General features: G+C 43.3%; 1 protein-coding gene across 2 annotated transcripts; it reads left to right on the top strand.

Annotated features, from left to right (window-relative positions):
- The first annotated feature begins 215 nt into the window (after positions 1–215).
- On the top strand, positions 216–22,522 carry rnps1 (RNA binding protein S1, serine-rich domain). Of its 2 annotated transcripts, none has more exons than XM_078558757.1 (7): positions 216–327; positions 7,934–8,089; positions 9,318–9,491; positions 14,470–14,572; positions 16,231–16,384; positions 21,341–21,482; positions 21,691–22,522. In XM_078558757.1, coding segments are annotated over exons 1-7 (837 nt in total). In that variant the 5' UTR covers positions 216–325; the 3' UTR covers positions 21,797–22,522. The 2 variants fall into 2 exon arrangements, with proteins under 2 accessions (XP_078414883.1, XP_078414882.1); XM_078558756.1 differs by having other exon boundaries at positions 9,312–9,491.
- Positions 22,523–26,570: the final 4,048 nt, after the last annotated feature.

Here is a 26,570-nt window from a genome sequence, read left to right as displayed (position 1 = left end):
AAAATATTCCATAGTGTTATTGGAAGAAGTTCAGGGGAATTAGAAAAATAGGAGCAAGAGTAGGTCATTCGGCCCTTCAATCCTGCTCCACCAGTTCTCCCCTGTGTTCTGGGCACTTCTGGTCCACAATGCCTTGCCATGCACTGCACTCTCCCGACCCCACACTGTCCCTTACCTGTTCTGTAGGCGGCGCTCCTACTCCCTCTGCCGCTGGCCGGCGATATAGCAGGCGCCGTGCGTCATGACGCAACGTACGATGGGTGACGCGGAATGAGCGGGACGGTTTGCGGCCCTTGGAGCGCTGAGTGAGAACGGAGAAAGCGGAATGTGAGTGGATGGGAATCCGTGTCCATCGGGGCCAGGGGGTCGCCTGACTGCGGTGGGAGTCGGCTCGCCGCACTCGGGGTGGCCCGCGTTCACTGCACTGTGACGACTTTAGACGGATGAATGCCGCTTTGTACAGAAATAGAATCTCGGTGTAGAACGGAGCCTGAGGCCTAGCGAACGAATCTTGTTGACTTGATGGGGGAAGAGACCGGGAAAGTGCGCTGTTGTCCGGGGCTCTGGTGCCTGGACCTGTGATTGACACACGTAGCTGACCCCCGGGGGGGTTCCCTGGTAACTGGTCCATTTGCCAGGGCTTGAGCTGTTTCCTCTCTTCCCTCTCCTGTTGACTGGTTGCTGGGGCCGTTTCCACACACTTTGAGCACCTACCCCAAAATACCCACCCTTTACCTGTACCCTTAATGCAGTGAGTAGATTTGGTTCAGGGGAATGAGGTAGGTCTTGTCAGTAGGGGATCATTGAGGGGGCAGTGAATATAGTATCAAAAGGTTTAGATTAACTATGGAAAAGGACAAGGGACCAATCCAAAAATAGAGAAATACACAGTGGGAGAGGGCTAATTTCAGTGAGGCGAGAACGGATCTGTCCTGGGTAAATTGGAATCAAAGATTGCCAGTCAATACTGTAATTATATAGTGGGCTACCTTTAAAGAGGGGATGATTCTGGTACAATTGAGGTACATTCCCATGAGGAAGGGAGGTAGGACAAAGCCAGAGTACCCTGGATGATGAATGATATAGAGAGTAAGATGAATGACAACTTGTATTTATATAACACCTTTAATAAAATGAAACACCCCCAAGGTGCTTCACAGGAACGTTCTAAAACAAAATATGATATTGAGCCACAGCTAGGTCGAAAAACTTAGTCAAAGAGGTGAGTTTTAGAGTGTCTTAAAGGAGGAAAGTGAGTTAGCTGGGGGGAGAGGTGTAAGGCAGTTAGTCCAGAGTTTAGGATATAGGTGACAGAAGGCGTGGCCACTAAGGGTGAAGCAATTAAAATCGGGATGCACAAGAAGTCAGAATTAGAGGAATGCAGGTATCTCGGGTAGTTGCGGGCTGGAGGAGATTACAGAGGTAGGAAGGGGTGAGACTATGGAGGGATTTGAAAACAATGAGAATTTTGAAATTAAAATGTTGCTTGACTGTGAGCCAGTGTCAGTAAATGAAACAGGAGTGAGGGGAATAGGACTTGCTGCGAGTTAAGACACCCGCAGCGTAGTTTTGGGTGACCTCAAGTTTATGGAGGGTGAAATGTGTGAGACCAACCAGGAGTGTGATGGAATAGTCAAGTCTAGAGATAATAAATGCATGAAGATGAAGCAGAAAAATGGGGCAAATGACAAATGTCAGGTTGATAATACGTGTGAGAATCAGGCTGACTAGAAAGCTCAGAGGGGAAATGAAGAAGGAAATAAGGTAAAGAGAAGGTATGAGAAGAGAATGCATAAGTCTTCAATAGGCATCTAAACATTGAAAGGATAGTAAATAGGGGTTTGGCCACTTGGGGACCAATAAGAGGCACTTACACATGGAGGCAGGGGCATGGCTGAGGTACTAAATAAGTACTTTGCATCGGTCTTTACCAAGGAAGATGCTGTTGCAGTCATAGCGAAAGGAAGGCAGTTGAGACAGGGAATGGGCTCAAAATTGGAAGAGAGGAGGTAATGCAGGAAAGTGTGAAGTGATACATTTTGATAATGATGAGAGTCAATATAAAGGGTACAATTCTAAAGGGAGTTCAGGAACAGAGAGACCTGCGGGTATATGTACATAAGTCATTGAAGGTGGCAGGGCATGTTGACCAAGTGGTTAAAAAGGTGTATGGGATTCAGGCTTTATAAATAGAGGCATAGAGTTCAAATGTGAGGAAGGTTTGATGAACTGGTTCAGTCTCAACTGGAGTATTGTGTCCAATTCTGAGCACCATACTTTAGGAAAGATGTGAAGGCATTAGAAAGATTGCAGAAGAGACTTCCAACAATGGTTCCAAGGATGAGGGACTTCAGTTACGTGGATAAATTGGAGAAGCTGGGGCTGTTCTTAGAGGAGGTTGAGAAGAGATTTGATGGAGGTGTTCAAAATCAGTGGTGGTTTGGGGTGGTGGGGATGCAAAGAGAGGGGAATATAGATAGAGTAGAAAAACTGTTCCCATTGGTGAAAGGGTTGAGAATCAGAGGACAACAATTTAAGGTGATTAGCAAAAGAACCAAAGGCAACATTAAAAACATTTTTATACAATGAGTGGTTAAGATCTGGAATTTGTTTTGGTTCATGCGATGTGGGCATCGTTGGTTAGACCAGCATTTATTGCCCATCCCTAATTGCCCTTGAGAATGTGGTTGTGAGTCACAAGCTTTGAACTGCTGCAGTCCATGTGTTGTGTGAACACCCACAGTGCTGTTAGGAAGGGAGTTCCAGGATTTTGACCCAGTGACAATGAAAGAACAGCTATATAGCTTCAAGTCAAGGTGGTGTGTGGCTTGGTGGGGGAGCTTGAAGGTGGTGTGTTCCCATGCATATGCTGCCCTCATCCTTCTAGATGGTAGAGGCCGTGGTTTTGGAAGGTGCTGTCAAAGGAGTCTTGATGAGTTGTTGCAGTGCATCTTGTATATGGTACACACTGCTGACGCTGTGTGTAGTAGTGGAGGGAGTGAATGTTGAAGGTGGTGAATGGAGTGCCAGTCAAGTGGACTGCTTTGTCCTGGGTGGTGTTCAGCTTCTTGAGTGTTGTTGGAGCTGCACTCATCCAGGCAAATGGAGAGTATTCCATCACATTCCTGACTTGTGCCATGTAGATGGTGGGCAGGTTTTGTGGAGTCAGGAGGTGAGGTACTTGCTGCAGAATTCTTGGCCTCTGTAGCAACAGTATGGGTGGCTCAGTTCAGTTTCTGGTCAGTGGTAACCCCTAGGATGTTGATATGGGGTTTCAGCAATGGTAATGCCGTTGAATGTTAAGGGGAGATGGTTTTATTCTCTCTTGTTGGAGATGGTCATTGCCTGACACTTGTGTGGCACAAATGTTACTTGCCACTTGTCAGTCCAAGCCTGAATATGGACATGGACTACTTCAGTATCTGAGGGATCGCAAATGTTACTAAACATTGTGCAATCATCAGCAAATACCCCCACTTCTGATCTTATGATGGAGGAAAGGTCATTGGTGAAACAGCTGAAAATGGTTGGGCCTAGGACACTACCCTGAGGAACTCCTGCATCGATGTGCTGGGACTGAGATGATTCACCTCCGACAACTACAACCGTCTTCCTTTGTGCTTGGTATGACTCCAGCCAATGGAAAAATTTCCCCCTGATTCCTGTTGACTTCAGTTTTGCCAGGGCTCCTTCTTGCCACACTCAGTCAAGTGTGCCCTTGATGTCAAGGCTAGCCACTCTCATCTCACTTCTTGCCTTCAGTTTTTGTCTGTTCGGGCCAAGGCTGTAATGAGGTCAGGAACTGAGTGCCTGAGAGTTCATTGGTGGCAGATTCAACAAAAGGGAATTGGATAATCATCTTGAGAAAACCTTGCAAGGCTGTGGGTGAGTGGGACTAGATGAGTTGCTGTTGCAGTGACCCAGCATGGACACAGTGATCTGAATGGCTTTCTATGCTGTAACTGTTCTATAATTCTATGATTGGCAGTGAGTGATTTGATCACCTAAGCCTGCCCTGGGCTAGTGTCCACCCATTCACTTCCCAGCAGGAGCCATTGACAGTGGCTGGTTATTGGTGTTGAAATGAGCTTTTGAAAGCACCTTCCATGATCTTAGGATGTCCCAAATACAGCCAATGAAGCACTTTTGACATGTAGTTACTGCTGTAATGTAGGAAACTTGGTAGCCAATTTACACATGGCAAGCTTCCACAAGCAGCAAAGGGTAATGAGCTGATATTCTGCTTTAATGATGTTGATTGAGGGATAAGTATTGACCAGGACACCAAGGAGAATTCCTTGCTCCTCTTCAAAATAGTGCTTGGGATCTTTTATGTCCACCAAAGAGGATAGACAGGGCTTTGGTGATCAGAAATGGAAACTCTGGGTGTCTTTCTTTTACTGTCCCAACTTGGCCGCAAAAGTCAGCAGAAGCCCTTGTGTCATTTTTAATTGGTTAGTGCTCTGACAGAGCTGATGCTGAGTCTAGTCCTTCCCTGCTGTGTAACACCAACCCTGATACTGGGACATGTGATATTGCTGAGCCCTTTGTCTGATTTGTTGTTGCAGTTAACATTGAGAAGAAAGACTTACGTTTACATTACACCCTATCTGATTTTTCAAAGCTATTCACCAATTAATAGAAAGTCCAGTGACGTTATGTGGTGGCCAGTTTGTGCACAGCAAGATCTCATCACCTTGTCCTTGCTGACCTACATTGACTCCAAGTTCATTGTTACTTCAAATTTAAAGTTCTCGTTCTTGTGTTCGAACCCCTTGCTATCTCTGCAATCTCCTTCAGCCAATCAACCCTCTGAGGTCTGTGTTCCTCCAACTCTGGCCTTTTGCATATCCCCCGATTCTTTTGCATTTCCCCCAATTCCTTTGCCTCCATCATTGGTGAACATGCTTTTAGCTGCTTGGGTTCTAAGCTCTGGAATTTCCAACCTAATATTCTCCAGTTTAACTCCTTTAAGACATTTCTGAAAACCCACCTCTTTGACCAAACTTACTTATTCATCTTAATGTCTCTGTATGTGGCTTGGTGTCAAATTTTATTTGATAATGTTCCTGTGAAATACCTTGGGATGTTTTACTACGTTATAAGTTCTATATAAATGTGAGTTGTTGCAAAGTTCATTGAAAATGTGGCGTCCCCCACTTGGGATGATAGTTCCCTAACATCTAATTGTACCTCTGAGATGATCTGCTTGGATCAAACTACCTTTGCTGCTACTATTGTTACTGTCTGGTAATTTCCTGGTGACCTGCATTCTGATCTACAAGATGCACTGTAACAACTCGCCAAGACTTCTTTGACAGTGTATTCGAAACCCGTGACCTCTACTACAGGGACAAGGTCAGCAGACTCTTGGGAATGCCACCACCTGCAAGTTCCCCATCAAGTCATACATCATCCTGACTTGGAACTATATTACTGTTCCTTCAGTGACTGGGTTAAAATCCTGGAACTCCCTCCCTAACTTGCTGTGGGTGTACCTTCACCACATGGACTAGTGAGGTGAGGTGAGGGTGGCTGCCCTTGACATCAAGGCAGCATTTGACTGACTGTGGCATCAACGGGCCCTAGCAAAACGAGTCAGTGGTAATCGGGGGGGAAAACTCTCTGCCAGTTGGAATCATACCTAACACAAAGGAAGATGGTTGTGGTTGTTGCAGCTTGATTGACACCCCATCCACAAGCATCCACTACCTCCACCACCAGCGGACTGTGGCAGCAGAGTGTACCATCTACAAGATGCACTGCAGGAACCAACCAAGCCTCCTTAGACAGCACCTTCCAAACCCATGACCACAACCATCTAGAAGAACAAGGGCAGCAGATGCATGGGAATACCACCACCTACAAGTTCCCCTCTGTGGGGAGAGAAACTGAGTTAACGTTTTGAGTCCAATATGAACTCAAAGCTATGAAGAAAAGTCATATTGGACTGGAAATGTTAACTTTATTTCTCTCTCCACAGATGTTGCCAGACCTGTTGAGTTTTTCGAGCAAATCTTGTTTTTATTTTAGAGCCCATTATTAATCAAATTCAATCTTGTGGCCTGTGTCACTCTTGAGAGCAGTTCTGAAACGTGTCTCTAGCCAATGCTTGGGCTATGGTGAATCTTTAGAGTGTATTGGAATTGAGACTGTGTTAGGAAGATATAATAGTTTTCATTGTTATTGTAATTTATTGTACAGTAATAGCGGGGGCAGGGTGTGTGTGTGTGTGTGTGTGTCTTAATTTTTTTTTTATTCATTCATGGGATGTGGGCTTTGCTGGCTGGGCCAGCATTTATTGCCCATCCCTAATTGCCCTTGAGAAGGTGGTTGTGAGCTGCCTTTTTAAACCACTGCAGTCCATGTGGTGTAGTGCTGTTAGGAAGGGAGTTCCAGGATTTTGACCCAGCGACAGTGAAGGAACGGTGATACATTTCCAAGTCAGGATGGTGGAGGGGAACTTCCAGGTAGTGATGTTCATCTATCTGCTGCCCTTGTCCTTCCAGATGGTAGTGGTCGTGAATTAAAGGCAGCTGGTCTGAAGGCTTTGATGTATCAGAAGATAAGCTAGGTTTGAAATGTTAAATAGGTAAACGTGGGGTAAGTTTAGAATGTAAGGTTTAAATATAACATTTGCGTTTTTAAATAAACCAGACTAGCTTGAATTCAAAAGAGGGAGTGAAATGTTTCACCTAGCCAGGAGAAGTTAAGAAACAGTGTGTTTATTTTCTCCAAAAATTACTGGTAAAATTAGTACTATGATAGACTTTATTATTAAAGAGGTAAAAGTCCAAAGACATAGTGAAACAATGGGAACTTGCATCCAAAGGGGAAAATATGTACAAAGAAGAGAAGGCTGGATGGAAGGGTAGGCATTCTAAGATCTAAAACAAGTGTGAAAAGCCTCCAGCATCTAAGCCTCAAGCTGCTGTCTACAAAGAACTGAAGTTAAGAAAACTCATTTTGAATTCTACTGTTTTAGGGTATCGTGAGTCATTTTGCCTGGGTCTTTTAAAATCTATGCGCCTTACTGGTGCCTTAACATAAATGTAACTGGGAGTTAGATTAACTAGGGGATTTAGTAGTTATCATAGTAGTAATTTGTAGATCTATGTATGCACTTAAAATCATTTCTTCTATTAATAAAGGTTTAATTTAGTTTGGTAAGAAACCTGTAAGACTTGGTGGCCTTATTACTACTGAATACAAAGCACGCATCTCGAAATATATACAAATTGCAAAACAGTTGTGGCAGTTGTTTCAAGTTTTCCTTTGGGATTTGAGCAGCTTGGTGTTTACCATCGGCTGTGCCATAACAACTGTGACACTGCAGATATGTGTACCCTGAAACCAGTGTTTGGTAGCACCTGCGTACTTTGTTGTGTGGTTTGGTTAGGTCTGGCTATGTACATTTTGGATTGCTGGTACCTATGAGGCACTCTGAGAGTTCTTGGTTTGGGCAAGTGTTGAGTGTTGGGGTTCATGGGCCATTTGTTACTTCTCTGTCTGCAGTTCTGTCAGGCTTCGGAGATGTGTTATTCTTGCTTCCTAATTATTAACATAGCGGGTAGAGTTGAGATACAGGCCAGCCACAATCTAATTAAATGGTGGAACAGGTTTGAGAGTCCAAATGGCTTTCTCTTGTCCCTTTGTACTGCAAAAATAGAAAATGCTGGAAATACATAGGTCAGTCAGGACCTGAAAGACAAGAGACTTGTCTACAGTGTTAATTTCTCTTTGATTCTGAAAGAGCTATTGCATGTTGTTAGCCTGGTCTAATTTCAGATCTGGATAAGGTGCTTTGCCCCATTCCGTGTAGGGTTATGGGATGCTCTTTATCACACACCCAAATTGCTTGGGATCGTAATTGTTGCCAGCTCCTTGCTTTCTTTTACTCGGCAATTCCTGATATTTTCTCTTTTTCTAACAGGGCTCCATCACCAACCAAGCGTAAAGAACACACTCAAGAGAAATCCAAAGACAGGAACAAGGAGAAATCCAGCATAAAGGAATCAAGTGAGAAAGAACGAGGTCGTGATAAGACCCGCAAGAGGAGGAGTGCCTCAACTGGGAGCAGCAGCACTAGGTACAGGGAGAGTAGACAGGCTAGGAACCAATTACCATCATGTAGAGCTGGGGTTGATCTGAGAGTTGAATATTTTTTCCTAGGGTTGGGCCCAAATGTGGGATGTAGCCTCTATGTGCACCAAATTCTTTTAAAAAAAAAAAAAATCCTTTGATGGTTAAATGGTTCCTTGCAGAACACAATGAGTATGATGTTTTTAAAATGCCTTTCATGCTAACTGACATTATAGAGGGCTGGTTCCCTGTCAGTCACTGAACTGCAATTCCAGCCCAGGATCAGAGACTTGAGCGCATAATCTAAGATGCTCCAGTCCTGTAGTGATGGAGTGCTGCATTGTTGGAAGTGTTGTCCTTTGGATAAAATGTAAAACCAAGTCGGCCTGTTCTAGTGGCCTATTGTGCTATCACAAGCAAAGCAGGGAGTTCTCCGAAGACCTGGCCAGCATTTCTGTCTCAACCAGTGCAAAGAACAGATCCACTGCTTTTTTATTTTGTTGTATGTGGCCCCTCACTTTGTACAGAGTGATATTTACCTACCAAACAGCAATGACTGCGCTCTAGTGGTAAATTCATTGTGTGCAAAGAGCTTTGGATATTTGAGAGATGTGATTTAAGTACAAATTCCTGTTTTTCACATTGGTAAGATGAAAGGTTCAGCAGAAATAAAATGATTCTAAATCTCATGCAATGTAGGAAGGCCATAACCTATTGCAGGACACAGCCTAGGGAACATTTGGGACATTACTGTTGGTGTCAGGGGGCAAAATGAGCCATGGCTTCTGCTCCAGCTGACTGTCCAGTGACCCAGGCTGAGATCAGCTAACTCGGAACACAGTCTAATAAACCATTGAGCTGTTGGTCTACGTGGTCTTCATCCATACCATACGTTTATCCAGAAAGGCTCTGATCGGCAACAAAACCAGGTTCTGTTTACTTCAGTGATATACTTTGTCATCTAGTACGCAGCAGACTGATGTCAACCTGTGAGTCTCGCTTTTAAACTGTACACTTGGAACATTGATTAGAGAGCAGGGCACATGGCTCAGATCCGAAGGTTGAGTGTGCATCCACCAAAGTCATACAGTTGGACGTGACTGAATAAAATGTGATTCTGTTCTTGTGTTGAGACATGAAGGGCATTGATCAGCCTGGATCCTGGGCATGTCTGCTGTATGCATTGATGCTTCTCTCTCTTTTGGTAATTGTCTTTGTCATATCTTTAGTTCTAGCTCCAGTTCGGGATCCAGTTCCACCTCTGCCTCCAGCAGTGGATCGAGCTCATCCTCTGCCTCCAGTCGCTCTGGAAGTTCCAGCAGTTCCCGCAGCTCCAGTTCCAGCTCTTCCTCCGGATCTCCGAGCCCATCCCGGCGCAGACACACCAACAGGAGGCGTACTCGTTCAAAGTGAGTACAGTAAGAGTTCATGCAACTAAAACTGTTGCAAGCAAGCCAGCAAAAATCCTCTGTCAGTAAATGTCTTTGGAGCTGTTACCAAATTTTGTTCAAACTTCCAGTTTGGACTTGTTCTTCAGGCTGTGATTAAACTGCAGAACTAATGATCCAGGAAGCATGAGTTCAAATCCTGTTCTTGCTGTTTGAGAATTTGAGTTTAGTTGTTTTCTTTAAATTACCAATAAAAAGCTGGTCTCGATAAAAGTAACCTTGAAGCTGTTAGATTGTTATGAAATCCCAACTGGTTTACTAATGTAATAAAAACAGAAAATGCTGGAAATACTCAGTAGGTCAGGCAGCATCTGCGGAGTCAGGGTCATTGACCTGAATTTCTCTCTCAACAGATGCTGCCAGACCTGCTGAATCTTTCCAGCATTTTCCATTTTTATTTCCGGTTTCCAGCATCTGCAGTATTTTGCTTTTGTATTGATGGTTCATTAATATCCTTGCTGCCCTTACGCAGTCTGTGCTTTTATGTTACTCCAGTTCTACACCAACATGGCCTACTCTTAACTTCCCTCTGAAGTACCGTATAATCTTGTGTTAATGTTGAATTTTTGAGACCCATCTTTTAGGCAAAAAGTTAGGAGTTGACTTTTACACGGGTAATGCTTTTGAGGGACTTACTTCCAACTAAAAGTTAATGGGAGGGAGCCATCGCTGACCCATACGGAAACATCGGATCAGCACTCATCATTTGGGTATATGTCAATGAACTGTCCTAAACTGGAATTTATCTTTGCTTTCTCACAAGGTGCCTAAGTGATCCTTAGTGTACCAGTTAGCTAACCCGTCACCCGTGAGGATTCTTTTTTCCAATCCCATGAGCTTTGAAATGGACACGGAGCTCCCAGTCTTTCAGGTAGCCTGGCACTCGGTTCCAGATTGATCCACTTTTACTGCCCTCACGGGGTTTAAGGCAAACATAATAACCCATCAAAATGGTGCTTCCACCAGAATCCCATAGAGGCTTCAAACTCGAACCCAGCCCCTGATAAGATTTCATCAAGCTGTGCTTCCACTTCAAGGAGCCTCCCCCAACCTCCCCAAAGCCCGGGAGAGGAAATGGCAGCATTGGCTTGGCCTGCGTTTCGATGCTGCTCAGAGGTCAGGGGAAGAGAAGGAAAGGGAAGGGCTGCAACATTGGAAAATTTCACAGTGACAGCTCCCAGCCCTTTACTTAAGCCTTGGTGCAGGAATTGCACTAAGTCAGCATTCGCAAATACTACTTTAATGAATAATGGATTGAGGTATATGAAAAATAAAGGATTTTTTGGCCAAAAATTGAGGGTCGACTTTTATACACGATCGAATATTACTCGCGTATATATGGTAACCTAGCAAACCACAGCTATATCAAACTGCTACACTGGTTCAAGAGGGTGGCTCACCGCCATCCTTCTTGGAAACTAGGGATGGGCAATGAATATCAGCCTTCCCAGCAAAGAGAGTGAATTTGTAAAGTTGACATGGGGTGGGGGATTGCTCTGCTTTTTGTTAAAGGGCTAGTTGATTTCAGACGTGTTAATTACAACTGATTTGATGTGTAATCTGAGCAGATTTGTTGATCCACCTTCAGTCTGCAACTGTGTGAAAGGCTTAAATATTTGTTCAGAATTAATGATCGATTGCTTTGCCCTTTTAATCGGTACATTCTTGTAATCTATATCTAAAACATCTAATTGATGTTTAGAGTATAAAAACAAGGAAGTTATGCTAAACCTTTATAAAACACTGCATTATGCTGAAGTAAAAGAGAAACTGTTTCCAGTGACAGGCGGATCGACAACCAGACAACACTGCTTTAAGGTGATTGGAAAAAGAACCAGAGATGACATGAAGGAAAAATAAATGTTTTACACTGAGTTGTTTGATCTGGAATGTCCTCCCTTGATCTGCCCTTCCTGAAAAGGCAATGGAAGCAGATTCAATAGTAATTTTCAAAAATAAATTATTTAAATACTGGAAGTGGAAGTATTTCCATGGCTATGGGGAAAGAACGGGGGAGTAGGACTAATTGGATAACTCTTTCAAGAGCTGACACAGATTCGAATGACTGAATGGGCTTCATCTGTGCTATATTATTTTGTGATTCTATGATCATACAAGTGGGTTTGCAGAGCTGCTGTGCCAGCTGTGGAGCTAGTTTTTCCATTGGAAACAGGTCTTGATAGGAATTTGGCTGAAATCAGTGCTATCACATTGAAATTTAGTTTCTCTGTCCCACTCCCACTTTGATTTCTTTGTCCTCAGCCTCTTACACAACAAAGATCAATGTAAACTCTAGGAATAACACTTCACCTTTTGGTACATTGTGGCCTTCTGGGCTCAACATTGAGTTCAGCAGTTTAAGATTGTAATCTCTGACCCCATTTTTTGGGGTGGCAGCTAATGATAATGATTCTGCTGTTCCTGTAGACCCATCTTTTGTTTCTTCACCTTGCCCATTACCACCTACCTTTTGCCTTGCACCCGCATCCGTTTTGTAATTTGTTTTATTCGTTCGTGGAATGTGTGCATCACTGGCTAGGCCAGTATTTATTGCTCATCCCTAATTGCCCTTGAGAAGGTTGTGATGAGCCACCGCCTTGAACTGCTGCAGCCCATGTGGTGTAGGCACTTCCACAGTGCTGTTAGGGAGGGAGTTCCAGGATTTTGACCCAGTGTCAGTAAAGGAACAGCAATATAATTCCAAGTCAGGATGGTGAGTGACTTGGAGGGGAACTTACAGATTCCCATGCACTTGCTCCCTTGTTTTTTTCAGATGGTAGAGGTCATGGGTTTGGAAAGTGCTGTTGAAGGAGACTTTGAGAGTTGCTGAATTGCGTCATGTAGATGGTGCACACAGCTGCCACCATGTGCTGGTCATGGAGAGAGTGAATGTTTAAGGTTTAATTTAATCTCTCCTACCTTCCATTCTGTCACAGATCATCCCTTTTGTCCTCCAGCCCCCAGAGAGGAACAAGCCTCTATACTTGCTTAAAACCTGTTACATCTCTGTTTCCAGTTCTGATAAAAGGGTCATTGACCTGAGAAGTTAAGTATTTCTCTCTCCACAGATGCTGCCTGACTTGCTGAGTGTTTCCAGCATTTTCTGTTTTTATTTCAGACTTCCAGCATCCATTATACTTTGCTTTTGAGCCTACATTGTTTTCACATAAAGTTTCAGCTCAGTGTGTTATTAAACACCAAATACAAAACAAAAGGCATTGATCGTTAAAACAATTGAAGGAAATCTTTGCCTTGATGAAGAATGACATTTGTACAGAGACCCTCTTCTGTCCTTTCATGTTCTCAGATGTAACATTCATGTGGGGCTTTGCTGTAGTGGATTTGCATGGTTTTTACTTGCTTTTGGCGAGAATTCATAATGATTTGGGTGTGATGCTCTGTTTTATTGATGCAGTATTTTGTATGGCATATACTGAGATGATTAATCTGTGAATGCCCAGAAGCAGTGGGAATGTTTATGTTAAAAGCAAAATACTGCGGATGCTGGAAATCTGAAACTAAAACAAAAATAGTTGGAAAAACTCAGCAGGTCTGACAGCATCTGTGGAGAGGAAGACAGAGTTAACGTTTCGAGTCCGTATGACTCTTCATCAGAAATGTTTATGTTCCCTGTTAGTGATGCTATGTGTGGGGGAGAGGGGGAGCAGGTTATCTGCTATTTTCTCAGCTCTAAGCAGTCACCTTGCATCTCCTATTTGATTGGCATTAATTTCACCAATTTTTTGTGCATTTTTGCTGAAGGGCAGTGGGATGGGCAGGTGCCAGCTTCCTGAGGAGGAATGGAGTGGACTGGCACCAGCTTGCTCCTGCTGTGGTCTCTAGCAACCCATGCTTGGTCACTGGTCATCATGGGAGAGCTGTGAGGTTTGCAACCTTGCCCACAATCCCTTTTGTCTCCTGGTACCTCTCCAAACTGAATGGATCTGGGGATAGCCTGTCTAGTAGGCATCTTCCAGGAAATTAAGTAGAGTTTGCGTGAAATACAATATCTTCAGTTTGTTATTGAGAATTCATACATTCCCCTTCGTGTAGAGATCTCTACCATACTGATGCCTCAGTCTTCTTCCCAGCCTCATTGACATGGATGTGAAGGTGAATACAGGGTTTTTGGGCAGTGTCAAGTTGGGGGTTATTGAGTTTAGATGGTTGGTGGGGGCAGGTGGTGACCGTCATTGGATTGTGCTGGGTGTTGGAAGTGATGTGTGATTCTGTGGTTATGGATCAGGGTCAAGTGTATGAACAGAGTCTGTTGTCAGAAGGTCTCATGACCCATGAAGGAGATGTTCCATCTGGCCCATTGCTTGAAGTTTTAAATTCTCTTTGTTAAGCTTCTGAGAGTTCCAGTCAAATTTTTAACAAGGTGCAGATCCCCTCAGGATGCTTGGTGGGGGGATGTTGATGGAGGTGATGTCCTTTTTTTTGAACTGTCTTCAGTTAAATCTTCTCTGGGAGAGAAGAAAGTTGGAGACATTGATTCTTGACTAGGTAAAGTTACGTGAGTCTTTGTTACCATCTGTTACCTAGCTCTGATCTTCGACAGTGATGATCAACAAGCTACCCCACCACTGGGTGCATCACGTGTAACATTCAATTTTCTGTCTGCAGTGGCAGAGCAGTCAGGCAAGAGACCGTTCTGGGTCGAGGGGATGTTTTTCCAGCTGATCTGCCTATTCTCAGATTGAACAGCACTATGCAGTGTAAATAACTCCAGAGTGGAATTGAGGTCTAAGATCAGTCATGATCTTAACGAGCGGTAGAGCAGACCATATGGTCTACTCCTGGCCCTGTTAATTTCTTTTGCTTAAACTGCACCAGAATACTTGGAATGAATTGGACTTGACCATCAAAGGCATTCTGTTGCAGTAACCAGTGATTTACTCCAGGTGTTGATATAAACTAATGTTTGTTGTATTGACAGATCTAAATCCCCAAAACGAGATGACAAGGAAAGAAAGAAAAGAAGTCCAACACCCAGACCGACCAAAGTGCACATCGGCAGACTGACCAGGAATGTGACCAAGGTGATGGTCAAACTATGGTTGTACATAAATCTGAGGTGAACGGCAGCCTGAATGAATGGAGCTGTTGGGATTTGTGAAGGAGAGGGCCCTGTGGCTCTGGCTCTCTCAGCGCAGGGTGGCATGGATCAAAGGTTTTCTCTGTCAAGATTTTCCGCTTGAATGAGTTGTGTTGTTTGTACCTACAATTTGAGTTATATGTTTCCTCCACCTCCCCTGACAAAGGGTTTGCAACCTAGTCACTGACTCTTGAAAGCTTCAACTGATCACTTACCAAGAGGCGTCTCTCTGTTGACCTACTGGGTTGTTCTTAACGCTGTTGTGATTTCACAGGTGATCTCAGTTCCTTTTAAGTTCCCCACATCTGACCACAATTCAGTGGCCTCTTGCTGAATGTGCAGAACTGGCATCATTGGAAAAGAGGGAAAAAGGTTAGGATTGAAGAGTTACTAGGTTGGCCATGTAAGCAGCTGGGATGGGAGGCTCCTCGTTTTTCCTCTCCATGGGAAAAGTGCCAATCCTTTCATGGTGCCGTTGCTGGGCAGTGGACCTGACTGTACCCTGGTGCCATGTGTTGACACTGTGCTGCGCTGTGTCTGCAGGAGGGCACCACAACTCCCAGCAAAAGTTAGGAGGGGAGTGAACTGGTTCAAAAAAGAAGGGAAAGCATTGCAAAACGTTGTATGATAGCTGGAATGGGAGAGGGAGGTGTGAGGGAGAGGGAAATAAAGGACAAAAGAAAATAGAAAGCCAGTGGTTAAAGAGAGACATAGGCGAGTCCAGATTTCAGCAGGTATTTTGCCATATGTAATGGTTAAATCTGTATACCTGTAGATACCAACAGATTTTTAACTGATTTAGGATTTATCCTCTAATGCTGAGATGGCATTAAATGTCCCTAAACCAAGCTCTGGACTCATAAAGCAGAACAGAGCAGTGTGCAAGTAATACAAGTACAGTAGATACTTGGTTTGTTCACTGGATGGTGAGGCCTCGGACCTATTGACTGTAGTTTGAGTGCCCTCCTGTGAGGGCTGTTTTTCTGGGATTTGGACACAGGTAAAGGAAGCTTGATATGGGAATGCTTGATGCACCAAGTGTCTGAAATGGAAAGTGTTCCACTCCCAAGCGATGATATTCTTCAACTCACTGAGCACAAAGGAGCTGGGAAGTTGTGTTCAGCCTGAATCTCATTGGCTCCCAGTCCGGCAATGCCTCGATTTTAAAAGTCCTGTCTTTATTTTCAAATCCCTCCATGGCCTCACCCCTCCCTTTCTCTGTAATCTCCTCCAGCTCTCCAACCTTCTGAGATATCTGCGCTCATCTAATTCTGGCCTCTTGCTCAGCCCTGATGTTAATTGTTCCACTATTGATGACCGTGCATTCAGCTTCCTAGGGCCTAAGCTCTAGAGTTCCCTCTATAAACTTCTCTGCCTCTCTGAAATGACCCTTAAAGCTAACCAAGCTTTTGCACGTGTGTTCTAATATTTCTTTGTGTAATTCGGTATCAAATTTGTTTTATAACGCTCCTGTGAAACACTTGGAACATTTTGTTAAAAGGTGCTGTATGTGTACAAGTTATGGGGTGAATGGACGTCCCACTCTGAGCTCTGTGTACTCTAGTGCTGCAGGCCATGACTGTCACTCTTGCTTTGCCACAGGAGCACATCATGGAGATCTTCTCTACATACGGGAAGATCAAGCTGATTGACATGCCATTGGACCGCTCGCACCCTCACCTGTCCAAGGGTTATGCCTATGTTGAGTTTGAAAACCCGGATGATACAGAGAAAGCTCTGAAGCATATGGACGGAGGTAACAACTAATGCAGAGAAAGAACTCCACTCTGTGGCTTTAACAGAGGAGCAATGGGTAATCAGTCAACAATCACCAGAATACAGCAGCATTTATAGACTGACCAAAATCATCAGTATAACAACAGCTAAATTACTAATAAACTGTACTTGATGCTGCTGTAAATGCTTCTGTCCAATAGTATATGAGTTTGTTTTAACTCTCCTGCCCAGATCGGGTCAATATCCCTGGACAGTAGTATTTTTGATTACAGCACTTGTAGAGGATTTTAACTGTTGTTGGATGATTGCTCAGCTTCTCCCTGCCACAGCCTTCAGTGTCAGAAATTGTATATTTAGCTTGGAGTATTGATATTGGAGTATGTTGGCATTGCTCGGTGGGTATCTCTGTGAATTCTGAATCAGAAGGTGGTAGCTCCAAGTTCCATAACAGACCTTGAGCTGATGGTCCAAGCAGAGCTGTGTTGAATTGTTGGGGTGAACATATGAATTAGAAGCAGGAATAAGCCATTTGGCCTCTCAAGCCAGCTCAATCATTTGATAAGATCACGACTGATCTGATTGTGGCCTCAACTTTACTTTCCTGTCTACCCCCTATAACCTTTGACTCCCTTGTCAGTCAAGCATCTATCTAACTCAGCCTTCAAAATATTCAATGACCCTGTCTCCACTGCTCTCTGGGGAAGAGAATTCCACATACTCACGACCCTCTGAGAGAAAAAATTTCTCGTCCCTGTCTTAAACAGTGGCCACTATTTCTAGTTTCTTCCATAAGGGGAATCAGCATCCTCCCTGTCAAGTCCCCTCAGGATCTTATATGTTTCGGTAAGATCAGCTCTCATTCTTTTAAACTCCAATGGATACAGGCCTACCCTGTCCAGCGTTTCCTCATAAAATAACCACTTAATTCCAGGGATTAGCCGAATGAGCCTTTTCTGAACTGCTAATGCAATTATATCCTTAAATAAGAAGGCCAAAATGGTCTTAGATATGGTCTCATCAATGCCCTGTACAACTGTAGCAAAAATTCCCTACTTTCATAACCCATTTCCCTTGCAATAAACACAAGATTCAATTTGCATTCCTAATCACTTGCTGTACCTACATATTAACTTGTTGTGATTCATGTATCAGGACACCCAGATCCCCATAAACTGCAGAGTTCTCCAATTTCTCTCCATTTAAATAATATACTGCTTTTCTATTCTTCCTGCCAAAGTGGACAAGTTCGTATTTTCCCACATTATACCCCGTCTGCCAAATTAGTGCCCACTCAATTAACCTAACTATTTCCTTTTACCAGACTCCTTATGTCCTCTTTGAAATTACTGTCCTACCTATCTTTGTGTCATCAGCAAATTTAGTAACCATACATTTGGTCTCTTGATCCAAGTCATTAATATAGATTGTAAATAGTTGAGGCCCCAGCACTGATCCCTGTGGCAACCCACTTGTCATAGCTTGCCAACCTGAAAATGAGTCATTTACCCCTACCCACTGCTTCCTGTTAGCTAACCAATCTTCTATTCATGCTAATATGTTACCCTGTACACCTTGAGCTCTTATTTTGTGTAGTAACCTTTGATGTGGTACCTTATCAAATGCCTTTTGGAAATCCATGTATGCTCACCCTCAAGCAGAATGTGAAATTCAGTCATGTTATGTTCATTGTTACCTAAAGGCTCCTTTACTATGAAGTCATTAATTAACCCTGTCTCATTGCACATACTGGTTTTAGAATAGCTTGCTCTCTGGTTTTCTTCAGAATGTTGCTGCTGTAAGAAATTGTCCAGAATACGTTCTATGAGCTCATCATCCAGGCTGCCTTTGCCAATCTGTATGTTGATTAAAATCACCCATGGTTATATTGCAGTACCATGCTTACAAGCTCCCGTGATCTTTTATCATATAATCCGTCTCTCCGTGCAGTCACTGTAAGGGGTCCGATAAATTACTCCCACAAGTGTCTTCTTACCTTTGCTATTTCTTATCTTTACCCAAACTGATTCTACATTTTGATATTTAGAACTAAGGTCATCTCTCACTATTGTACTAATGTCATTCTTAATTAGTAGAGCTACCCCGCCATCAATTCCCAACTTGCTGACCTTCCGAAATGTCAAGTGCTCTTGAATATTCAGGTCCCAGCCTTGGTCAAATTGCAGCCACATCTCTGTAATGGCTATCAGGGCATACATATTTATTTCTGTTTTTGCTGACAATTCATCGACTGACATTGACAGTTTTGTTACAAATGCTACGTGCATTCAGATAAAGAACCTTTAGTTCTGTTTTTTTTTACTGTGTTTGCAAGCTCTGGCCTTACCTGCTGGCGCACTCAGGTTTGTACACTCTGTCCCTCCCTGACACGCTCTGATTATTATTACCCTTATTGCTAGCTTGCTCTGTTGCCTTCTCCTTTCCCTTTAATTTACCACATGTTCCCTCACATGATCCCTTTCTTCCCCCACACCCCCACCAACTATTTAGTTTAAAGCCCTCTCTACCACCCTAGTTATAGGAGTTGCCAGAACGCTGGTTCCAGCATGGTTCAGGTGAAGACCATCCCAACGGTAAAGTTCTCTCTTTCCCTAGTAATGGTGCCAGTTCCCCATGAATCGAAACCCATTTTCCCCACACCAATCTTTGAGCCATGCATTTGACTCTCCAATTTTACTTAACCTATGCCAATTTGCTCGTGGCTCAGGTAATGATCCAGAGATTATTACTTTTGTAGTTCTGCTTTTTAATTTAGTCCCTAGCTGCTCATACTCCCCAAGCAGGACCTCTTTCCTAGTCTTATGTTGGTACCTCTGTGACATGACAACTGGATCTTCCCCCTCCCACTTCAAGTTTCTCTCCAGTCCCAAGCAGATGTTCCAAACCCTGGCATCAGCAGACAACACCGCCTTCGAGACACACTCAGCTACAGAGAAATGCATCTATCCCTTTGACTATACTGTCCTCTACTACCACGGCATTCCTGTTTACTCCCCCTGCTTGAATGGCTTCTTGTACCACGGTGCCTTGGTCAGTTTGCTCATCTACACTGTACTCCCTCTCTCATCCATTTAAGCTGAAATAACCTATTGAACAATTGCAAGGGCTAAGGCTCCTCCACTTCTGCCTTCTCGGTCCCCATATCTTCCTCACTTGCAGTCACACCCCTCTGTCCCTGGCCACTGTCCAAATCAGAAGACCCTATCCTAAGGGGTGTGTCTTGTGTTCTGGAATGAAGTGCCAGGTAACTTCAACTCCCTGATGCATCTCGGTGTCTGTAGCCCTCTAGCTCATTGACTCTGAGCTGAAGCTTCTCAAACTGTAGACACTTACTGCAGGCGTGGTTGCTATGGATCACTCTGCTGTCCACTGACCCCACATACTTCAGCTGCCCTGCCATCTTTATTGTGTTTTAATTAACTGTACTATTTTAAACCTTAGTAATACAATAAACTTAACTACTTAAAAAACAAAATGAAACAGTAGACTCACCAGCGTTTTACTTCCATTCTGTTTGTGTCCCTTAATTATAAGGTGGTTACTTAAGTGTTATTTAATATTTTATATGTTTTTCTAATTTCCACCTATTTACACACACACACACCCTTATGGCAGTTCACTAACCTAGCTATTTACAGACATTCCCTGATAGCAGTTACTCACCAACCAATCAACTTATGGCTTTCCTGTGATGTTACTGACTTTTTTCTGTTTTTCTGTTCCCTGAAGGTAAGGGAAGCCCTCAAGCCTCGCTCTCTATTTATGTGTTCCTGATTCTAGGTGTTCCTTCGCGGGTCCAATCTCTCTCTTTGCTGCCTTAAGATAAATGACGGGTGACCTCATAGTAAAGGAGCCCCTAGGTAGCAGTGAGCATAACATGATTGAATTTCATATTCAGTTTGAGGGTGAGAAGTGTGGGACTAAGACTCATGTTTTTAGCTTAAAGGCAATTACAAGGGTATGAAGACAGTTGGCTGAGGTGAACTGGGAAATTGGGTTAAAGGGTAAGACAGCAAAGATGCACTGGGAGACATTTAAGGAGATATTTCATAACTCTCAGCAAAGATACATTCCAAAGAGCGAAAGACTCTATGAGAAGGGTACACCATCTGTGGCTAACTAAGAAAGTTAAGGATACTTCAAATTGAAAGGAAAAATGTACAATCTGTGAAGATTAGTGATAGAGCAGAAGATCGGACAGAATTTAAAATCCAGCAAAGAATGACTAAAAAAATGAGGGAGAAATTAGACTGAGAGAAATCTAGAAATGTAAATACAAATAGTAAGAGTTTCTACAAGGATCTAAAGTGAAAGTTGATCCTCTAGAGAGAGAAACTAATAATGGGAAACAAAGAAATGGCGGAAGTGTTGAACAGATATTTTGTCTCTGTCCTTACTGTAGAAAAAAGTGAATGTAACTCCTCTATTCAAGAAAAAAAGGGGAGACAGAAAGCAGAAAACTACAGGCCAGTTAGTCTAACATCTATCATTGGGAAAATGCTAGAATCTATTATGAAGGAGGTTATAGCAGAGCACTTAGAAAATCTTAATGCAATCAGGCAGAGTCAACATGGTTCTGTGAAAGGGAAAACATGTTTAACTAATTTTTTTGAGGAAGTAACAAGCAACCTGGATAAGGAGAACCTGTAGACGTGGTGTACTTGGGTGGGGGTGAGAGTAGGTGGTGCTGCTGTACTGGAACTGAAGACCTGGCTATCTGTTGAGGTGATTATAAAGATCCCACAGTACTATTCAGAGAGGAGGAAGGATTATTCCTGCTGTGCTGGCCACCATTTCTCTCTTGTCGTTGGTGTGAATGGTCAGTGGTTTACCTGCGCAGTTGCTTTCATTCGATTGCAGTAACTCACTGTGTGGAGCATGTTGTGTAAGTACAGTGTGTGCCTGTTGAGATGGATTTTTGTCTTTCTGCATTTTACTAAGTTTCTGTTCTGTGCAGGTCAGATCGATGGCCAGGAAGTAACAGCAACTGCCGTGTTGGCTCCTCGACCCAGACCTTTACCACGACGGATCACTCCACCACGTAGGATGCCACCACCTCCTCCCATGTGGCGCAGAACCCCACCACGAATGAGGAGAAGGTGAGTTACAAGATTGCTGTTTGAATGGCACAGCTCTCCAGTGGGGGAGTGTTTGATCCAGTGGGTCCAGTGCAATGAGGACCAGCATGGAGAGGGAGGGTCAGTGCGGTGCATAATTTTCTGGCCCAGGTATGGGTTTACCACTTGATTCCAGCACAGGTTGTTGTTTGGAGATACAGAGCTGATTTAATACTTGTCTCCTGCACAGGTCCCGATCACCTCGCAGGCGGTCTCCGGTCCGCAGACGGTCTCGGTCACGATCACCAGGACGGCGGCGCCATCGCAGCAGGTCCAGCTCCAACTCCTCGCGATAAAGACTGTGAAATCTCAGGGGATTCTGTCCCCATGCAAAATCTTGAAATGGAGGCTCAAAAGTATATCGGAAATTTAGTGAACTTTTCCCATCTCTTACTCTGTTCAGGTTGTGTTTTACTTCAGTTCTGTAATTAAGTGGGTGGGAGGGTGGGTGGGTGGACAAGGGGAGAAATTCTGTATTTTACATGTTTGCACATAATGTGTGCTGTGTTTGGGGTAGGCTGGGGATTGAGGGCAGAGTGATAAGCCCAGGACTGTGTGAGAGAATCTTCAATATGCCTGTATGTTGAATGTGGGCAGATACGGAACACCATCCAGTCATAGAGTTATAATCATCAACAGGAAGGCACCTGATGTCTTGGTTGTTATCGTTGGTGGTGGTGTAGAGTCCCTCTGTCAGATTGGCCTTAAAACAAATGCAGCATTGTTGAGATGAAGTAGGTGCTAATCCTGAGTTACACTGTCCTGGCAGCGCGATGGGGCTGGTTTGAACTTTGCTCCATTTATCCAATCCAAGTAAGAAATGAAATGAGAAGTAATGTTTGGGTTCAGATGTGAGATTTTATTCATGGACGGTAATATTCTTCAGGAGTTTGAGTATTAAGCAATGACCCTGTCCAATTGCTTTGGATTTTTGTATTGTTTTTTAGTTGGATCCTTTGCTGTATTTATACCATTTTTGTGTATAATTTCTGTACTTCAATAAACCCAGGATCATTATATAAGTCAGTGAGGGCTTTATTACACAAGGCACTGGCAATCCAGCAAAGATAATCCTGCAAACAGTCCAACAAATCTAGCACTAATACTTGATTGAAGTGAACCTCGAGGCCTCAGTGAGGTGCCCAGTTTGCATTTTGAGTGTTTACCGGAGTTAAAATTTCCTTCCCAAGAGGTTAGAATTACGAGTTAATCTCACAGGAAGACGCCTTTTAGGTGTATATTTTTTGCATTCCAGCAAGTTTGTACTCGAGTGCTAGCAAGGGCCCTAACAACAGCCCGGTGGTAATTCTGAAGACCCGTGCTTCAGAGCAAGCCAAGCTGTTCCTGTGCCTATGATGCTGGCACAAACCCAACAATTTGGAAGATGAACCAGATATACCTTATCCACAAAAAAAAACACAGGATAAATGTAAGCCAGTTCATGTTCAATCAGTAAAGTGATTGATAGAATGGTCAATATTGCCAAGAAGTAACACCTACTAACTGTTACTTAGTTCTGTTTTCACCAGAACCACTTGGCTTAGACCTGAATTCTGGAGTCAGGCGTTGAATGGCAGGGTAAAAGCAAAATACTGCAGATGCTGGAAATCTGAAATAAAAACAGAAAATGTTGGAAAAACTCAGCAAGCCTGACAGCATCTGTGGAGAGAGTTAACGTTTCGAGTCCATATGACTCTTCAGAGCTCTGAAGAGTCATATGGACTCAACGTTATCTCAGTTTCTCTCTCCATTGAATGGCTGGGAGCATCTACTATCTTCCTTAAGACAACATTTGACTGAGTTTAGCACCAAGGAACCTGAGAGAAGCTGAAGCCACTGGCAGTCGAAAGAAAATCCTCCATGGCTGCTGAACTCATACCTGGAAAAAGTGGTTATCAGTGACCAAATCATCGCAGTCCCAGGACATTGCTGTAGGAATTACTTGGAGGTGTCCTCAGTTATTTTAGTTGTAACATTTCTTCCATTGTAAGGACAGGAGTGGAGCCAATTATTGAGAATTCCAGTGCTCAAATCCTCTGGTATTGAAGGAGCCTTGTCAGGCCATAGTAGGACCTGGATAAAGTCCAGGCTTGGTCTGGTAACATGCCAGGCAATGACCATCCCCAGCAATAGCCTTGATCATCCAAAACTCTGCTACCTGTGACTATCACCCCTGTACTTGCTGACCTATACTGACTTCCAGTCAAGCAACATCTTAATTTTGAAATTCTCACTCTTGTTTTCAAATCCCTCTGGGGCCTTGCTGCTCCCTATCTCTAATCTCCTCCAGTCCCACAACCATCCAAGATATCTGCACTCCTAATTCTGGTTTCTTGTGGATCCCCAATTTTATTTCTTCCACCAGAGTTGGCTGCACCTTCAGTTGCATAGGGCCCAAGCTCTGGAATTCCCTCTATACGCTTCTTTGACTCCTTTAAGACACTTAAAACCTATCTCTTTAACTAAACTTTGAGCCACATAAAGGAGGTATGACCCAATGTCGTATTTTATAATGCTCCTTGGGACATTTTATTGGGTTAAAGGTGCTATATGAATATATGTTTTTGTAGCTTCAATATCAATAACCTGGGAGTCACCAATGATCTGAAGCTGAACTGCATCAACCCTTTGCATAAAAGAGCAGAGGCTGGATGCTTTGACAAGAGGCTCGCCTCATGACCTGTCAGGCTCTCCATCATCTGCAGGACTCCAGGCAAGAGAGTGATGGAATATTTGCCAGTTACGTGGATGGGTTCAGGCATAACACTCAAATGCAATACCATCCAGGGCAAAGCAGGTCATGGATTGGTGCCCTGGATGCAATTGTCCCCGTGGCCATTGGCACACCATGTCTACTGTGCGTACAATCTATAGGATGCACTAGAGCTACTCATGAAGGTAATTTACAGCTCCCTATCGTGACCTCTACAACAGATCTTGATTACTAGACAAAAAGACCAAGGTCCAACCAGTTCACCTTCCCTCAGGTATTTTTATGATGCAATGGAGTTGTTGACTGTTCACAGCAATCAATCAGTCTACAACAGACTCTGACATAAGGAGCTGGAAACCCTACTTGTTGAGAGCTTTGGGAATCATAGGTCCAAAGTCACCTGTTCCTTTGAAGCATACTACATTCACCACACATCATGTCTCAATTGTTTCCCAACATGTTGAGATATCTAATATACATTTGAATGAATCAATAAGTGCTTTCACCATTTCTCGAGTTGATAGATAGGAATTTGGTTTAATGCCGCCACCTCTCTGTACTGCACTAAGACTGTCAACCAGCTTTATGTACCTAAATCACAAATCCAATAACTGACTGAGGAGCGACAGTTGTCAACCCAGGAACTGTGAACAATGATCCAGTTTGAGGAGGGAGAAAAAAAAATTGACAACAGCCTAGAAATGTTGGAATTGGTTAGAATGGTTGGCTTACGGACTATCAATACCTTGATTTTAAAATTCCCATTGTTTTCAAATCTCCACGATCTTGCTGCTTCTCTATCTGTCGTCTCCTCCAACCCCAAAACCATCCAAGTTATCTGCACTTCTCAAATTCTGGCCTCTTGCACATTCCCGACTTTAATCTCTTCAGCATTGGCAGCTATGCCTGATGCCTTCAGTTGCCTGGGCTTTAAGCTCAAATCCCCCGCCCGCCCCCTAAACCTCTCTGCTACCCTAAGTTCTCCCTTAAAACCTACGTCATTGATCAAGTTTTTTTTTTCTCACTGGTCCTAGTATCTCTACCTGGCTTGGTGTCAAATTTTCTTTGATAATATTCCTGAGGGGTGTTTTGGACATTTTACAATGTTAAAGGTGTTATATGAATGTACATTGAGAGAAAATTCTTTAAATAGAACAATCCACTTGACTAGCTTATAACTATTTTAATGATGAACAAAAACAAAAATACCTGGAAAAACTCAGGTCTGGCAGCATCTGTGGAAGGAAGCACAGTTAATGTTTTGAGTCCGCATGACTCTTCAACATAACTAAGGAAAAATAGAAAAGGGGTGAAATATAAGCTGGTTTAAGGGGGCGGGGGGTTGGGACAAGAGAGCTGGATAGAGGGCCAGTGATAGGTGGAGATAACCAAAGATGTCACAGACAAAAGGACAAAGAGGTGTCGAAGGTGGTGATATTATCTAAAGGAATGTGCTAATTAAGGGTAGAAAGCAGGACAAGCAAGGTACAGATAGCTCTGGTGGGGGTGGGGTGGGGTGAAGGAATCAAAAAAGGCTAAAAGGTAGAGATAAAACAATGGATGGAAATACATTTAAAAAATAATGGAAATAGGTGAGAAAAGAAAAATATATAAATTATTGGAAAAAACAAAAAGGGGAAAAAATCAGAAAGGGGGTGGGGATGGAGGAGAGAGTTCATGATCTAAAATTGTTGAACTCAATATTCAGTCCGAAAGGCTGTAAAGTGCCGAAGTTCCTCCAGTGTGCTCAATGCAAACTGGAGGAACAGCACCTCATCTTCCGACTCGGCACTTTACAGCCTTTCGGACTGAATATTGAGTTCAACAATTTTAGATCATGAACTCTCTCCTCCATCCCCACCCCCATTCCGATTTTCCCCCTCCTTTTTGTTTTCTCCAATAATTTATATAGATTTTTCTTTTCCCACCTATTTCCATTATTTTTAAATGTATTTCCATCCATTGTTTTATCTCTACCTTTTAGCCTATTTCGATTCCTTCGCCCCACCCCCACTAGGGCTATCTGTACCTTGCTTGTCCTGCTTTCTACCCTTAATTAGCACATTCCTTTAGATAATATCACCACCTTCAACACCTCTTTGTCCTTTTGTCTGTGACATCTTTTGGCTATCTCCACCTATCACTGGCCCTCTATCCAGCTCTCTTGTCCCAACCCCCCGCCCCCTTAAACCAGCTTATATTTCACCCCTTTTCTATTTTTCCTTAGTTCTGTTGAAGAGTCATGCAGACTCGAAACGTTAATTGTGCTCCCTTCCACAGATGCTGCCAGACCTGCTGAGTTTTTCCAGGTATTTTTGTTTTCGATTTCCAGCATCCGCAGTTTTTTGCTTTTATCT

The sequence above is a fragment of the Cetorhinus maximus genome, chromosome 15 (genome assembly GCF_964194155.1).
Source record: "Cetorhinus maximus chromosome 15, sCetMax3.hap1.1, whole genome shotgun sequence".
NCBI classification, from domain to species: domain Eukaryota; kingdom Metazoa; phylum Chordata; class Chondrichthyes; order Lamniformes; family Cetorhinidae; genus Cetorhinus; species Cetorhinus maximus.
Note: the sequence above shows the minus strand (reverse complement) of the source record. Positions and strands in the feature narration are given on the sequence as shown.